The following is a 16082-nucleotide window of genomic DNA, read 5'->3' on the forward strand; positions in this document are numbered from 1 at the left end:
AGGGAAGAAACAAGCCTCCCCACCCGTCCCCACAGCCTTCTCTTTTGCCTTCCCGCCTCCTCACTACACACCCGCCCACCTCGGCGGAAGCGAAGCCCCATTCGCCCTGAGATAGGCGGAGCTGCCTTGTCTAACCCCGTTCTCGCGAGCCCTCGGAACCCTCGCGAGACCTGACGCCCGATTTGTGCGTCCGGGAAACCCCGTTGCTCCCTTTCCCCTGGCTGGCAGCGCGGAGGCCGCACGGTAAGGCGGGCTCTCTGACTCGGACTAGGCACGGAGCGTCGGGACCCGATTCCCCAGCCCCAAGCGTGTGTCTCGGAGCCCGGGGTGACCGCGCGGCGCCGCCCCGCCCCCCGAAGCCGCAGCCACGTGCGAGCGGCAGGCCCGGACATGCTGGTTCGGCGTGGTCCGGGAAGCGAGACTGGGCCCGGGGGCAGCCGGGAGTGCGGGACCCCGGAGTCAGGGACTAGGGTCATACAGCGTCTGCACAAATGCGGTCGGGCTGTGGTCGTGGGCGCCGGTGAACTCTAGGACCGCCAGCCGCCGGGGCCGTTAGCGCCAGGACTTGAAGTAGGGCCTTGGGAAATCCGGGGAGGGCGGCGGTGCAGGTCGCGTTGGGGCTCGGCCCCAGCCCCTGTGGCTGGTCCCCACCAGCTCGTGTTCACATGCGTGGTCCTTCCCGCAGATGCCCGGAGTTACTGTAAAAGACGTGAACCAGCAGGAGTTCGTCAGAGCTCTGGCAGCCTTCCTCAAAAAGTGAGTGTGGGCACGGGTTCGCGGTGGCTGGCGCCTGTGGTCTTCGCTGGCCCCTCGGTCCGCAGCGCCCTCTTCTGGTAGGGGGGGGAGTTGTTGGAGGGCCTCAGCGTGGAGTCCCCCTTTCCACCTGAGGCCTGGGTTGTGTTTGAGTTTCAGCTTGCTTATGCTCGGACACGTCCAGCTCCTGTTAACGCACAGTCCTGTGGAGGAGAGGGGATGAGGGGGTGTGGAGACCGGTGAATTGTACCTTTCCTGCTGTCTTGATCCCAGGTCCGGGAAGCTGAAAGTCCCTGAATGGGTGGACACTGTCAAGCTGGCCAAGCATAAAGAGCTTGCTCCCTACGATGAGAATTGGTTCTACACACGAGCTGGTAGGAACTGGGGCGTCCAGCTGGGTAGTGGGGAGACGGGTGACCCCTGGCACAGATCCTCCTCCCGTCCCCTCTGTGAGCTCTTACTTGCCTCCCTCTCCCCCCAGATTGCAAGAGACTGACTCTGTCACTGCATGCTTTGTGTGATGTTCAATAACTTCCTACCCTGACTCTGTTTCTTCCTTTGTAAGAAGTGTGTGTGAGGACCTGTGGCTTCCTCCAGGGAAACCCAGGGACAAATGGATGTTCATATTTTGCTTAGAGGTGGTTTGTTTGAGAGGCAGGGATTATCCTTATGTCCATGGGGTCCAGGCTCCCCGAGTTAAAATTCTCTATATTTAATTTGTGACCTCCATCTGCCAGTGTGTTTTGGTTTTCTATCTCTAAAATGGGGTTAATAATGTGTCAGTGCCAATTATTGTTGGATCAAATTAGCCTAATAACAAACTGCTTTAAAATATGCTTGCCTGTTGGAGAGTAATCGTTGAAGAAAAGTCAGCTGTTTTCTTTTTATTGCTCAGGTCATCACACTAGTGCCTCCCTGTCTCTACCAAGTTATTCCTAAGTGGTTGGCTATCTAGCCAGGTTGCTCTTTACTCTAAATCTTGAGTCTCAAGTGCTCAGAAGAAAACCTTATGGTCACCAGCCCCCTATCATTAATCGTACAGTAACTTGCAACTTGGACGGATTGCAAGTGTAACCCCTGACTTCACAGTGCTAGTTCTCACCTGTTTTTGACATTCCAAGTTTCTCCGAACTGTCACCCCAACCTTTTTCCTCTGAAGTGGGAGCTCCATCCAGGCCAAAGCTTGCCTCCATATGGGAAATTGGTGGAAAGCAGAGTTTTGAAATTAATAAAACTTCAGAATAGCCTTGCATGTATTTTGTGGATTACTCATGCATCAGATGTCACTGTATTTCAGGCCCTAGCCTGGACACACGTTTGACCCCTGAGGGCTAAAAGGTCAACTTTGTGAGGTGGGAAGTGTTGGTGAAGAGAAGCTGACTTGATTTTGCTGGGCAAACAACAGTGATAGGGCCTGGACAAAACCACGTCCATCTTGGGAAGTAAAGCTACCTGGTCCTGAATGTTCTTTGCCAATGCCCCAAGAGTCAGGACAGCTTTGGATCTGAGATTAGGACAAAGAATCATAGCTTTCCCATTTTAATCTGCACCTATCAAAAATTTCCCAAGCAGGACTGGTGCTTTCGGTTTAATAGTTGATGTCGGGGAGGTTAAGTAACATGTTGAGGGTCTGCCAGCTTGTGATGCCAGTTTTCCCCACCCTGTCATGGGGCAGGGGAGCTTCATCTTTTCCCTGGCAGGATTTCATACTTTATTTTTTAGGTGGTAAGAGACTAATGGAAAATTGGGTCAAGGCCTTGTGTAATTTTCATTTTGCTGTGGCCAGTTTCTGCCCAACATGCCCCTTCCACCCACTGGGGTGTGTCCTCTGCCTTCCCTCCTGGTCCCGGGAGGGTTTCCCAAGCTCTCCTTTTTACCTTCCTTTCCCAGCTGCCCTATTGGCATAGGGTGATGGTTCTAGACGAAGGGTTGTTGTGTGCATATTTCTTGGGGATATAAACCAAGCCCATCTGTTCATCCACAGCAGAGGCAGAGTTGCAGTTGTGACAGCCTACAGAGCCTAAGATACTTGCTGTTTGACCCTTTACAAAGTTTGCCAACCTCTCCTAGAGTTTAGAGCAGCCGTGGGCAAACTATGGCCCACGGGCCGGATCTGGCCCGTTTGAAATGAATAAAACTAAAAAAAAAAAAAAAAAAAAAAAAAGACAGTACCCTTTTATGTAATGATGTTTACTTTGAATTTATATTAGTTCACACAAACACTCCATCCATGCTTTTGTTCCGGCCCTCCGGTCCAGTTTAAGAACCCATTGTGGCCCTCGAGTCAAAAAGTTTGCCCACCCCTGGTTTAGAGTATTGATGGCAAACCTTTTGAGCTCGGTGTGTCAGCATTTTGAAAAACCCTAACTTAACTCTGGTGCCGTGTCACATATAGAAATTTTTTTGATATTTATTTTATATATTTAAATGCCATTTAACAAAGAAAAATTAACCAAAAAAATGAGTTCATAGGTTCAACATCACTGGTCTAGAGTGCTCCCGTCTAGTTTGGTGGTCAGCTTATTCTCTGTCCAAGTGGAAGTCACTGGAGATGCTCCTTTACCAGGGGGCACAGCAGGGTCTGTGCTATTCTTATTCTCTTCTGGATCATGGGGACTTGGCCTGTTTTGCCCCTCAGTCTTGTGGCAGTGGTGGGGGGTATAAGTTCTGGAGGTGTGTAGGAGCCAGTGTGGAGTGGGCAGGGCCCTCCTGAGGGTGGTCTAGAAGAAGGGCAGAGCTATAAGAGGAAGGAGTCCCCAGGCAGTTGGGGGGGGGGGAGGGGCTGAGGGTGAGATAGGGCTAGAAAGAGCCTGTGACAGGAGAGTGGAGACCTGCTGTAAGAGGAGGAATGGTGTCAAGGGAAGACACCCGTGAAGAGGGTGGTGCAGTGTAGCCCTCAACAAGACATCTGGCAGTGCGCAGCTGCTAAGGTGGGACACCTGAGTGCATTTTTTAAGAAAATATATTTTGTTGATTTTATATATAGAGAGAGAGAGAGGAAGGGAGAGGGTTAGAGAGAAGCATCAATGAGAGAAACATCAATGAGCTGCCTCCTACACACCCCCTCCTGGGGATGTGCCCGCAACCAAGATACATGCCCTTGACCAGAGTCGAACCTGGGACCCTTCAGTCTGCAGGCTCTATCCACTGAGCCAAACCAGTTAAGGCCTGAGTGCATTTTTTATTATAGGTTAGAGGTTGGTCTGTCCTATCCCGGAACGGGGCCTTGGAGACATTGCAGGAAAAATTCAAGGGATGGATCAAGGTCAGGGAAGTCATTTCCCTACACACACACACACACACACACACACACACACACCTTTAGAAATTTAGCAGAGAAGGGTCAAGGACAAAATGCATCTGGGAAGGCTTCCTTTGATCTGCCATGTGCTCAGTGTAGCGTGTGTCCTACCTAGTGGCCTAGCAGGACACTTACCTGCTCTACTTTGGGCTCCGTGTGTAGGGGGCCCTGCCTGGTCCTCCTTCACAGCTGGCAGTAGTGACAAGGTTTCCCAAGGATCAGGAGGAGCAGAAGGCCGTTGGAGGGGACTAAAGGAGAAGCCATTTGTGACAACACCTGGGTTTGTGTGGTTGGGGCTGGGGCCACAAGGGCTCCTATTAAGTCATGAGAATTATTGCAAACTGGGGTGATGGTGAGGGCCTTGTAACATCTGACAGCAGGCCAGATAATTTTATACAGTGTTAAGGAAATGTAAACCACCACCCGCCATAAAGAAACTAATAGGTTTTATGGGAGCTTATTCTCTGCCAGTCACTACTCAAGATTGAAGTAAGCCATCCGCTTCAGTACCACCACACAAACCTGGAAAATAGGCAGACTGATGAGCAGTGTTGAAATTCAAACACTGTCTACTAGACAGCTCAGAGCTGGGCCACCCTCTCCATATGGACCCCAGGCTAGGACTAGTCAGCGCCAATCCTGGCTAGGCAAGGCCAAGTTTGGGCATCTCCTTTCAGGTGTGCAGCCCTGGGCATCTTAGAAATGTTCACCTTGCCCCCTTCCTGAGACGTCCTCTCCCCAGCCTGGGTGAGAAAGCAGGTCTCTCTCCAGGGACAGGCGCCGGAGGGATGGTGGTGGGTGTTAGGCATTTGCACTGGCAATAAGGGTGGAGTTTTCCAGTGATGTCACTCACAGTAGAAAGATTGTGGGTATTGATGTATACCAAGTGAGTCTCTTAATCCGCAGGGCAGGTGGCTTAATGCCTGGAAGAGGGTCAGGGCAGTAGTGTAGGGGTAGGGTGAGGGGAAGGTTGGGGTAGAAAGGACCAAGGAGAGAGTGGTTTTTAAGTGAGCAGAGGCCAGAGACAGTGAGACCACAGAGAGGCTGTGCTCTTGAACCCCAGAAGCCCATGGCTGTTTGAGGCAATTGGAGGGCTGGGAACAAGTGGCATGGAAGAGTGCTCTGGGAGCGGCAGCTGGAGGGGAGGCGGAGCTCACCCCACAGATCCGTCTCACCCACCCCTAGTTCATAACACTGGAGGGTCATGGACATGGCCCGGCACCTGCTTCGTAGCAGTACATCTCCAGGGTCTAGGGTGGCCTGGCGTCACTGCCCTTCAGCTCCCAGCCAGGTAGGGCCATGTGATGACTGAAGTCTGGGCACGTTGTGCACCTCAGCTGCAATGCCTTTAAACCTCAGTGGCCCCCTGAGGTAGGAAACCAAAACAGTCTGGAGGAGCTGTCCCTCCAGAGCTGTGGCATGAAGCCAGTGAGTACCCTTTGGAGCCTGTTTCCTTTCTGCAGAGGACGACAGCACTTGACACATTTGCATGGAGTCCTCGCAATAACCCTCATCTGAGGGACAGTTACTCCTGGTTTTTGGATGAGGGTAGGTGACTTGCTAGGGCCACAACATTAGGCCAGCTCCTTAGGCATCTTAGTATCTCATGGGAGGAGAACGTGAAAGCAGGTGCACAGGGCTGGCAGACTACTGAGTGCTCTGCATGAATAGGAGTGAGCATTTCCAAGGAGGCTGGCCAGGGACTTAACCAAGCCCATCTAGGGAGAGGAATCCCCGTGTCCACGGAGGGGGTGATAGACATGCCAAGTTGGGAACATCCACTGCATGGATCTCGGTCCTGGCCCCCTTCCCCCCACCCCAAGCTCTCGGGCTGAGGGCTCAGAGAGCTGCACTCAAGTGGCAGTAGGTCCCTTCTTCACTCTCCTGCCACTCAGGCATATGGAGGTGGACAGTTGTGGCTTAAACATTTGCAAGGCTCTATCTACAGTCTTCAGGTCTAGCCTTAGCAGTGTGGCTTTGGCAGTCCCTCCACTGCCTGGCTGTCCCTGTCTCCTAGGCTGGGCCCAGAGTGCAGCATGGGTTGGCCATGGTGGGAGAGAGGGGCACTGGGTTTTAGTGTGTGCACAGTTGCCCTGGCTGTAAAATGGTGAGTTGGCTGCCACACACAGACTATGTGTGGCAAGGCCTTTCCCTCGGCTGTGGGGAAGAGTATTCTCTGTCTGAGAAGGGCCCTTAAATTTCCCTCTTCACTCCACCCAGCTTCCACAGCGCGGCACCTGTACCTTCGGGGAGGCGCTGGGGTTGGCTCCATGACCAAGATCTATGGAGGACGACAGAGAAATGGTGTCATGCCCAGCCACTTTAGCAGAGGCTCTAAGAGCGTGGCCCGCAGAGTCCTCCAAGCCCTGGAGGGGCTGAAAATGGTGGAAAAGGATCAGGATGGGTAAGCAAAGGATCAGGATGGGTGGGAACGGGGGGTGATGAGGAGCCTTGGGTCAAGCCACCTATAATAAAGTTAGCGAGGGCCGTCCCCACTGCCCACACGCAGAGAGGAGCTAGGTCTCTGCACTGTCTGTACCTGGCCCTCTGGTGGGCAGGGGATTCTGTAGAAAAGCAGATGGTTAAGGGCCTCACTCCCACCTCTCTAACTGACTACCCTGGGCTCCAGGAAGGTAATTTAGCGACTGTCCGCTTTCATTAGCCTGCTCGTTAACTTTGCCCAATTGATTTTTCGGGGCTTTTGATCTAATGCTTGCACAAACGACACCCTGTCAGCTCCCAGGGGGGCTCCCACTCCTGCCCCAAGCTCTTTAGAATGCAGCCCACTGGGGTCCTCAGTGGGAGTTGGCTGGCAGCATATGGTCGTAGTATGGCCAGGTGCCTTTTGTGGAAGCCTGACTCACATCCGGAAGGGGGGTTGAGAGCCTGCACTACCCTGGAAGGGATTCATGACGCTTCTCTCCCCAGGGGCCGCAAATTGACACCTCAGGGACAGAGAGATCTGGACAGGATCGCAGGGCAGGTGAGGCCTGGGTGAGGGCTAGGGTTGGGTCCCTCTGTCACTGCCTGGGCGTTCCCTCAGGCCTGGGGGTTGTCAAATCAGAATTTTCCTGAAGGGCACAGTCCAGGCTGGTGGGGGTTCAGAGGAGGCCTTCTCTGGGGGTGGGCAGGAAAAAGGCATTTCTGAATCAGCTTGCTGGAGCTGAGGTAAAGGGAACCCAACCCCGTGGTGCAGTTGGGCTGCTTTTCCTGCAGGGCATCAGCCTTGCACAGATTCTGGCATCAACGTCTCCTTACTCTTCATGCTGACTGGGCATGAGATGGGGTGGTTGCTGAGAGAGGGAGGCGGGCTGGCTCAGAATTCAGGTCTCCATCCTGATGACTGGCTGGACACCCTGCAGTTCTTCGGCTGCAGCCAGTCTCCCTATCTGTGGAGCAATCTGCTCCTGCCTACCTTGGGGTGGTTAGGATTCCGTGATCTACAAGCAGTGGGAGCCCCCCAGGGCCTTGCATAAACCCATATTGGTTTCCTTTCTGTATCATTGACTCAGACCTACTAGGAGCCTTGGAGTGTTTAGTCACTTAACATCAAGTGTCAGAAAGGAATGGAAGGTGTTGCCCTCAGAGTTGGGTGGCCTGAGAGGAGAGGTGAACACAGGGCCTGCACAGGCATCAGTGTGTATGATGGCATTTGCAGTATTGGAATCCCACTCCAGCGCTCTTGAGTGCCTGTTGACGCTTCTGTAAAATGGGGAGGTACCTGGGGTTGTGAGGATTAGACAAGAATACATGTGAGACCACAAAACAGGATGCATGGTGTCGGCTGTGGGTAACTTACAAAGTGCCAGAACATGGACCCCGTGACTGATCTTAACTTACTCTTCCATCTTTCCCACAGGTGGCAGCTGCCAACAAGAAGCATTAGAACAAGTGCTGGGTTAATAAATTGCCTCATTTATAATCTTGGTCTTGGTCTCTTGATTGTTTGCTCTTCCATTTGGGGGCATGAGGAAGAAGGAGCCAGGAGTCCCTGGGTGGCTGTGGCTGCCAAAGCCTAAAGCTCAGCCTTCCCAGTTCTGCCCCCGAGGGGCAAGAAGCCTGGGTTAGGCGGGGCAGGACCTAGAAAGCCTTGGACCTCCCTCATATCCTGCCTTTGCAATTCTCAGAAAATGAGAAACTGAAAGAAGATGCTGTTCAAGCAGTGGCCCCAGCTGGAGTCTGGGTTACTGGAGTGGCACTCTCTCCTGCTGGAACACAGGAGGGGCAGGGGGGTTGTACTGAGATGTTTCCTTGGAAGGAAGTGGACAGGAACGAAACCCTGACACCCTGTAGCTCTTACAGCTCTGGTTGAGCTGTGTGCCTGGTATGCACTTGCTTTCCTGGCCTGCATGGGCAGGGTAGTCCTGCCTGAGCCTTCACTTTTGCATTGTGGCTATAGCCCTGCTCTGAAACGGACTTAGATGTGCCTGCCCTAGAGCTGTAATGGATGCTGAGGCCAGCTGGTGCCTGCACAGAGGCAGAGTGTTGTCACCTGGCATAGCTTCAGTGGTCCTGCATGGTGATGGGCTCTTGGTGCCAAGGAGCTCTGCCTGTGATTGGGCCCCTAGTGGGGGTGGTAGAATCAAAGAGTGCCCAGTGGGCACACATCGAGCCAAAGGGATGGGCAAGCCTGGAAAAGGGCCCATTACCCTCCCCGTGTGACCAGCCCTGCCTGGTTGGGGAGAACTAAAGCTGAGCTGGCTTGCACAAGGCCCCAGTCCAAGTAACTTAGGATCACACCCACTTTTTTCCAGTGCCAAGCCTGAATTTCAAACAACTTGGGATCAGATGGCAACTCTGCCCCTAATTCTGTGCAACTCTTGAGTAACACTCCCTCTCTGAACCTTCCAATCCTCACCTGTAGCACTGCTTGCTCCTGAGGGATTCCAGAGGTGCCACATGTAGGTGGTGCTGTGGCCCAGAGCAGCACATCTGGCAGGCAGCCAATCAACCCGGTGTTACCCTGTTTAAGACCAAGATATTCAAAGAATAACTAAATCAGAATCCTACACTGTCATCCCAGCTCAGCTGTCAGTGCTGGAAACTTCTGAATAAACAGCCTACCACATGCAAGGCACTTTGCAAATATGTATCATTAACGCTGCAACCCTGTGAAGTAAATGCCAAAAAGCACCTGCAGTTTGAAGAAGGGGAAAGTAAGTCACAGGTGGGGTGATTTGTCTGATACTCCATAGTTGGGGAGTGGCAAAGCCAGTATCTGAACCCAGGTAACGGCTCCATCTCCAGGCTCTATCTACTAAGCGCACTGTCCCTCGGAAGTGAGGGAAATGAGGCCCAACGTCACTCCTCATTCTGGCCCCAATCACGTCTTTTGTCGACTAATATTGAAGACATTTCCCAGAGCTGTCATGAGAACGAAATGCCAAGGAGCTGGTTCCCACGCACAGGTGCTGGGTGATGGGAGGTGCAGATGCCCAGACAGGCCTAAGAGGGCCAGCAATCCCGCAGTTGCGCCTCTCTGCCGCTAGGGGACAGAGGAGGGCCTGGAAACCGCTCAGCCACTGATGGATGAGGCAGGAGGTGAATTTCTAGGGCTGCAGCCTCTGATTCCAGGCTTCTTCCTTAGGAGGGGGATCATAAGAAGGAACTAAAGCAAGAGGGGCTAATGACCTGCTATATACACCAGTGTCCCGACAGAACACCTGGGTCGCTGGAGGAAAGGGGAGAGAGCCTCCTGGCCAGAGAAGAGGAACTTGTCCTAGGAACTGTGCTAAACACACCGATATTCTCACAGCCTCACAAGGTGGGGGGATTGTACCCAGATTACTGAAGAAACTGAGGCTCGGGCAACCAGCCAGCTAGCAGAGCTGAGATTCAAACCTAGGAATGGTGGCTCCTGAAGGCCTGTGAGCATAACAGTTGCTTTTTAAAAATATTTATGAAATACTTCAAGCAAGCAAAACAGTGTATATGATAGTGTAACAAAGACTCATAGGCCCACCACCTAATTTAAGAAATAAAACAAAAAAAGACATAAAATCTAGACAGACAAAGCCCTCTGTGTAACCTTCCCAGTCACAACCCCCTGGCTTCCGCCAGAGATAACTTCTCAGGAACTTGGTGTCACTCCCCTGCACCCGTCTGTCTGCACCTTGACTACAGACGCACATGTCCTTAACAGCACACAGCATTGTTTTGCCTTTTGAAAACAAGTCAACCATATCATGCTACTATATCTTCTCATTTTCATGTTTTTTTCTCCAATGCAGCCCTGTTGACACGTGAGGGCCTGCCTTTCTCCTGCGGTGTACTACTCTATCGGCTGACTGCACCACAATGTATGCATCCATTCTCCACGCACGGGCTTATCGTTTGGTTTGTTTCCCAGTTTTTGCTACCAGAAATCTCCCTGCAATAAAAGTTTTTCCTATGTGTCCCCGTGTGTGTGTGTGTGTGTGTGTGTGTGTGATGGTCCCCTAACTGCTCAGAAACATCTAAACAATTTCATATCATTTCCCACCCTCTCCCCTCAGACCTCATTTTCCTCCCATTTGGCCTAAAATGATGCTTAAAAGAACCCGCTCTTGCCCTAACCGGTTTGGCTCAGTGGATAGAGCGTCGGCCTGTGGACTGAAAGGTCCCAGGTTCGATTCCAGTCAAGGGCATGTACCTGGGTTGCGGGCACATTCCCAGTGGGGAGTGTGCAGGAGGCAGCTGATGGATGCTTCTCTCTCATCGATGTTTCTAACTCTCTATCCCTCTCCCTTCCTCTCTGTAAAAAAATCAATAAAATATATTTAAAAAAAAAAAAAAAAAGAACCCGCTCCACCACCAGACTGTACAACACCAGACAAGTGACAGTGACAGCATTCCCTCTCCGGGCCTCAGTCTCCTCCTCTGTAAAAGGAGGGGCTTGATGCTTGGGAGGCTGAGTGAAAGAATGCCAAGAAAGAGCCCATTATTGCTATTAATTCCTTGGGTACCAGGAACATCTCATGTCACAACAAAGCTGTCCTAGTCTCTTGGATTAAAAATGCCAAGGCTTACCCTGGCTGGTGTGGCTCAGTGGTTAAAGCATCGGCCCTTACATCAAAGGGTCACAGGTTCAATTCCCAGTCACGTAACTGGGTTGTTGGTTTGATCCCCTGCCCCAGTCAGGGCAAGTTTGGGAAGCAACTAATCAATGTGTCTCTCACATGCCTCTTTCTCTCCATCCCTCTCATTCTCTCTAAAGAAATCAATGGAGCTCTAGCTGGGTTGGCTAAGTGGATAGAGTGTAGGCCTGCAGACCAAAGGGTACTGGATTAGATTCTGGTCAAGGGCACTGGTCAAGGGCACGTACCTTGGTTGCAGGTTCCTCCCTGGGCGTGTGCAGGAGGCAACCAATCGGTGTGTTTCTCTCACATCAGTATTTCTCTGTCTTTCCCTCTCTTCCACCCTCTAAAAATCAATGAAAAAAATACCCTCGGGTGAGGAGTAACAACAACAAAAGGTTTGGAAAGGGAAGTCACCACTTCCCTTCACAGAGCCCGCTGGCATGCCTCATTTATTCCTCATGAACATTAACAACAACCAACACTACTGAGCACCTACTAGGTGACAGGTGCTGTGTTCAGTGCTGTGCATGCACAACGCCTTGCCTTTAAATCCTCATTTCCAACCCGACAAAGGGAGCACACAGAGTTTCAGGCTGGGCACAGGTTTTGCCCAAGGCCAGTAGGGACTACGACTAAGAAAGCTCAGAGTCACTGCCCTGACTGCCTGCACACAGCAGGCACCCAATGAGGAGCCAAACCTTGAACTAGCCTCTTTCCCCCACCCAAGCAACCTCCCCTCAGGGGACTTGTGGCCACCACAGGTGCAGAGAGCAGTTCCTCTCAGCTCACATCTGAAGCACACTGGCAGGAGCTGCCCAGCAGTGGGGCCAGTGAAGCCCATCTCCTGGAGAGCTGGGCAGGAAGTGGGGTGGGGTTTGGGGCCTGCGGAGGTGGGATCTGGTACCCCGGGACTGCTGCAAGCCAGACGAACCAACCCACTGGGAGAAGATGCCTGGGGGTTCCGGAGTCCTGCAAGTCCCGCCGCCTGGCATCATCTTCTTCCTCTTGATCTCTGCTGCTGGCCTGGGTATGTGGCTAACAGGCGGGTACTTGGGAGAGGAGGAGGGACTGGGGAGGCTGGAGAGAGGGCACAGGCAGAGAGGAGACAGCAGGAGGGGAGCTGGGAAAGGCCTCTGTAGAAACTGCATCTATCTGTAGGCTTGACTGTTCCAAACAGGCCTCGGGGAGGCTGGAGGGGGCTCAGCGATGTTAAAGGGGCATCTGCCGCCTCATGGAGGGAGGCAGGAGCCAGAGTGCCTTCCCTACCCTGTCCCTCAGGTCAAAATGAGGAACTAGGGTTGCCCTTGACTGAGCTTCAGAGCTGGGGGCAGGAGGGGACCTTGGGGTGCACTCAGCTTCAGAGTGAAGAAAAAGCTTTCCCTTTCTCTGCCTGGAATCCCAGTCACCCCCTGCACAGGGAGCCCCTTCTCCGTGCTGGAGGTGGGGTGCCTCATGATACCATCCTCCCTCAGCGACGCCAGCTGTCAGGGCTATGACCACCTGTTTGACCCAGGAGCTCAGAAAGGCAGCTGGTCACTCGAGGTTACATTGGGAGCCAGGAATGGAGCCCCTGACCTTGAGGTTGCTGCCTCTGCCCCATTTCTTCCTTCTTGTCTCTTCCTCAATTCCCTCCTTCCCTCCCCAGAGGAGGGGGAGCAGCCATATGGACTGGCTCTGATAGCTGGGGCTTGAGGGGGGGGGGACACGCGCGTTTGGGCCACCAGCTCCCTCTAACCACCCACACTGCCGAGACGCTCCCCTAACCCCCAGCCCAAGGACTAAACTCAACCCCTGACCCCCAGGTTGACACGTGCACGTTACAGAGAATAAGGGGCGGGCTCAGAGACACCAGACAAGGCAGGCCCAACACCGGCAGGAAGAGGCCCAGGAGGCCTGGTGTTTGCCCTCCCCTAGCGCCCCTCCTCCCCACTCCTGCTGCCCTGGGCCTCTGCTGTCCCACCTGAAAAATGGCATAAGGAGAGAACCTTCTTCTAAGGGTTTTTTGAAAATGAAAGATAGTGTCAAGTGTGGGGCTGGGCTGGGGCCAGGAAAGCCTTCAGGAGGAGGTGATGCCCAAACTGATTCTGGAAGTCACTGCCTGGGCAGGGGCCCTCTGCTACCAGGGAACTAAGTATCCAAATGCAAGAGGTGGCACTGGAGAGCGGGCACCCGGGGCTGTGTCACCATCCAGGTGTCTTACTCTCCTCCCCCAGGACGTCCCCAAACCCCCACCCCCCACAAGGTATGTCCTCTCTCTTCTCAGGGGTACCTTTCTCTCCTTCCCTAGGTGCCCCCTCACTCCCTGCCCAACACCGTGTGTCCTCTGTGCCCCACACCTCCCTGTCCTCCCCCACGAGGGTCCTCATACTCCCCTCACACACCCAGGAGTGCTGCAGCTGCAGAGGCTGGGGCTGGGGCTGGGGCCTGTGATCCCATCCACAGTCCCTGAGCCACCTGCCTCTTTGCAGGCCCAGGGGGCCTGACCCTGTGGGTAGATAGGGGCCCGCCATCTGTGACGGTGATCCTGGGGGAGGAGGCCCGCCTCCCGTGCCTGCATAACGGCAGCCGCCCTAACGTCACCTGGTGGCGAATCCTCCAAAGCAACTTCACGTGGCCCGCTCAGTTCCATGACTGGGGCCAGAGCAATGGTGATCTGATCATCTCATCGGTGAACAAGAGCCACGGAGGCCTATACAGGTGCCATGCTCTGGAAAACAAGACGGAATGGCGCTCCTGTGGCACCTACCTCCGTGTGCGTGGTGAGTGCCAGGGACTCTAGGCCTCCTGTCTGGGAAGTGGGGAGGGAGCCAGGGCCTGCATCACGGGCATCCTTGCTCCCGGCTCCCACACACTTACCCATTTCTCACCTGCAGAGTGGGGGCTTCAGTGGGGCCTTGCTAGGGGCGGGGCCGGGGACAGGGCCAGGAGCCAGGGCTCTGAGCAGCACCCCCTTCTCACAGAGCCGGCTCCCAGACCCTTCCTGGACATGGGGGAGGGCACCAAGAACAACATCATCACAGCGGAGGGGATCATCCTGCTATTCTGCGCTGTGGTGCCCGGGACACTGCTGCTGTTCAGGGTGAGCCACCTGGGACCAGGCCCTTGGAGTCTGAGGGTCCCCGCCCAAAACTTGGGAGAATGACAGCCCCCCCACACACACACACAGGGGTGCATGGGTGGTAAACAAATGAATACAATGACAGGATTTTACATGGTGCTGGGGCACTGCCCTTGCTCAGTCTCCCCATGGCTGTCATCATTGCCCTTCTCTAGGGATATTCTCACTCTACCCCCACCCAACCCCCCACCCCCTCAGGGTGCTTTACCCTCCCCAACGCAGGAGTGCTGTAGCCCTCCAGATGTAGCCAAGGCCAGGGAAGATGGGGGCTGGGGATCCTCCCAGCCGCTGTGACCTGCAGTTTCTTTAGACCACAGGGCAACCATAGCTATTTACTACTGATGTTGTGATTCATGGAGAACAATTGGGCAGTGGAGACAGCCAAAAGAACACTGGCTTGGACCCAGAGAGCCGTGCCACTTACCAGTACTGTCTGTGCCTTTGAGCAAGGTCCCTTACTGGCTCTGGGAAAGCCCTTCTGACATCTAGAAGGGCCTGAAAACATACCCCCTACCCACTGAGACTCCCACCCCCCCCAGAAACGATGGCAGAACATGAAGTTCGGAGTGGACACCCGGGATGACTATGAAGATGAAAATCTTTATGAGGTGAGTGGAGGGTGGGCACAAGTTAGGAGCAGGTGCGTTGGAGGCCTCATGGGGGGGTCCTCTGGGGTAGGGGCCCAGGCATCAGGACACTGAGGCCCACCACCACGTGTGCACCCCAGGGCCTGAACCTTGATGACTGCTCCATGTACGAGGACATCTCCCGGGGCCTCCAGGGCACCTACCAGGACGTGGGCAGCCTCCACATCGGAGACGTCCAGCTGGAGAAGCCGTGACCAGCCCCCGTCTGCTATGTCTCCCCTGCTCCCTGGAACCAGCCCTTTTCACAATCATTCCCGGGAGGGTCCCGCCTCAACTTCCCCCTTGGGAGTGTCCGCACTTCCTCCTTCCTCTCCCTGCTGCCTTTTCCAAGCTCCCACCCACTCACTGACCCCGCTGGTAATGAGCCCTTAATCACTGCCTCTAGGGGACTGATTGTGGCAGCCTCGGTGTCACCTCCCCCCTCCCTGCTCTGTCATGGCCACTTAGTTATAATAAATGCTTCCCAACTGCAGACCTTGGCAGGAGTCATGGATCTCACGGGGAACGCCCACCCTTGTCCCCTGGGACCCGCAACCCAGGCCTCTAGTCCCCTCCTCCCTCAGACCCAGGATTCTGCCCAACCCTTCCCCCTTATACCCCCTCACACTTCCTCACCCCCCTCTGCCTCTCCCGCTACCTGAAAGCAGTAGCCAATCCTGGCTGCCCCCTGAAAGAAACAGAAGTGTCTTGCAGAAGGCTCCACCCCAGGCCATGTCTTCCCTGACGAGGGGGCGGGGGGTGGTGGTGGGCCGACGACAGGAGGGAATGGAGGTGACCACGTGTATTTATGCATATTTAAGTCTCAGAATCACAGGGGACTGGCAAGGAATTCTCCTATGGCCATACCTGTTCCCTGGGAGTGGGCTGGGGCAGGGGATTTGGAGAGTCTGTGGCTCTAACTTGGGGAAGGGGAGAGACGGAGGGGCAATGACAGAGGCACGGATATGCAGTTTCTGAGACAGAGGGAGAAAGACCGAGGCACAGAGTGACAGAGACGGGGCAAGTGAAGGACAAAGGACAGGGGATCCGAGAGGAGATAGTCAGAGACCGCAGAAAGCGATGGTGGGAAGGGTCCACGGACAAACGGACATAGAGAGGAAAGCAACAGGTGGGGGAAGGAGTCGGATGGCTCTGCAGAGATCCCGATGGGAAAAAGGCGCCGAGGGAGAAAGAGACAGAGACGGAGGGGACGGAGAACAGGGGAC

General features: G+C 54.2%; 2 protein-coding genes across 2 annotated transcripts; both read left to right on the top strand.

Annotated features, from left to right (window-relative positions):
• The first annotated feature begins 202 nt into the window (after nucleotides 1-202).
• Nucleotides 203-7976, top strand: RPS19 (ribosomal protein S19). The gene is made up of 6 exons (XM_070397932.1): nucleotides 203-243; nucleotides 686-756; nucleotides 1027-1127; nucleotides 6275-6458; nucleotides 6983-7037; nucleotides 7914-7976. The coding sequence occupies exons 2-6, from the start codon at nucleotides 686-688 to the stop codon at nucleotides 7938-7940; spliced, it is 438 nt and encodes a 145-aa protein (XP_070254033.1). The 5' UTR covers nucleotides 203-243; the 3' UTR covers nucleotides 7941-7976.
• A 3989-nt stretch (nucleotides 7977-11965) lies between these two features.
• Nucleotides 11966-15349, top strand: CD79A (CD79a molecule). The gene is made up of 5 exons (XM_070398543.1): nucleotides 11966-12139; nucleotides 13581-13871; nucleotides 14073-14191; nucleotides 14770-14838; nucleotides 14958-15349. The coding sequence occupies exons 1-5, from the start codon at nucleotides 12061-12063 to the stop codon at nucleotides 15069-15071; spliced, it is 672 nt and encodes a 223-aa protein (XP_070254644.1). The 5' UTR covers nucleotides 11966-12060; the 3' UTR covers nucleotides 15072-15349.
• The last annotated feature ends 733 nt before the right edge of the window (nucleotides 15350-16082 follow it).

The sequence above is a fragment of the Myotis yumanensis genome, unplaced genomic scaffold (genome assembly GCF_028538775.1).
Source record: "Myotis yumanensis isolate MYYU_CA2020_CCGP unplaced genomic scaffold, mMyoYum1.0.hap1 SCAF_18, whole genome shotgun sequence".
NCBI lineage: Eukaryota > Metazoa > Chordata > Mammalia > Chiroptera > Vespertilionidae > Myotis > Myotis yumanensis.

Excerpts from the sequence above, each read along its gene's own strand:
- RPS19 (XM_070397932.1), top strand. The coding sequence starts at position 686 with ATGCCCGGAGTTACTGTAAAAGACGTGAACCAGCAGGAGTTCGTCAGA. Across the intron at positions 1,128-6,274 it reads TTGGTTCTACACACGAGCTG|CTTCCACAGCGCGGCACCTG; the intron begins GTAGGAACTGGG and ends CACTCCACCCAG. Across the intron at positions 7,038-7,913 it reads TGGACAGGATCGCAGGGCAG|GTGGCAGCTGCCAACAAGAA; the intron begins GTGAGGCCTGGG and ends TCTTTCCCACAG.
- CD79A (XM_070398543.1), top strand. The coding sequence starts at position 12,061 with ATGCCTGGGGGTTCCGGAGTCCTGCAAGTCCCGCCGCCTGGCATCATC. Across the intron at positions 12,140-13,580 it reads GATCTCTGCTGCTGGCCTGG|GCCCAGGGGGCCTGACCCTG; the intron begins GTATGTGGCTAA and ends GCCTCTTTGCAG. Across the intron at positions 13,872-14,072 it reads CACCTACCTCCGTGTGCGTG|AGCCGGCTCCCAGACCCTTC; the intron begins GTGAGTGCCAGG and ends CCCTTCTCACAG.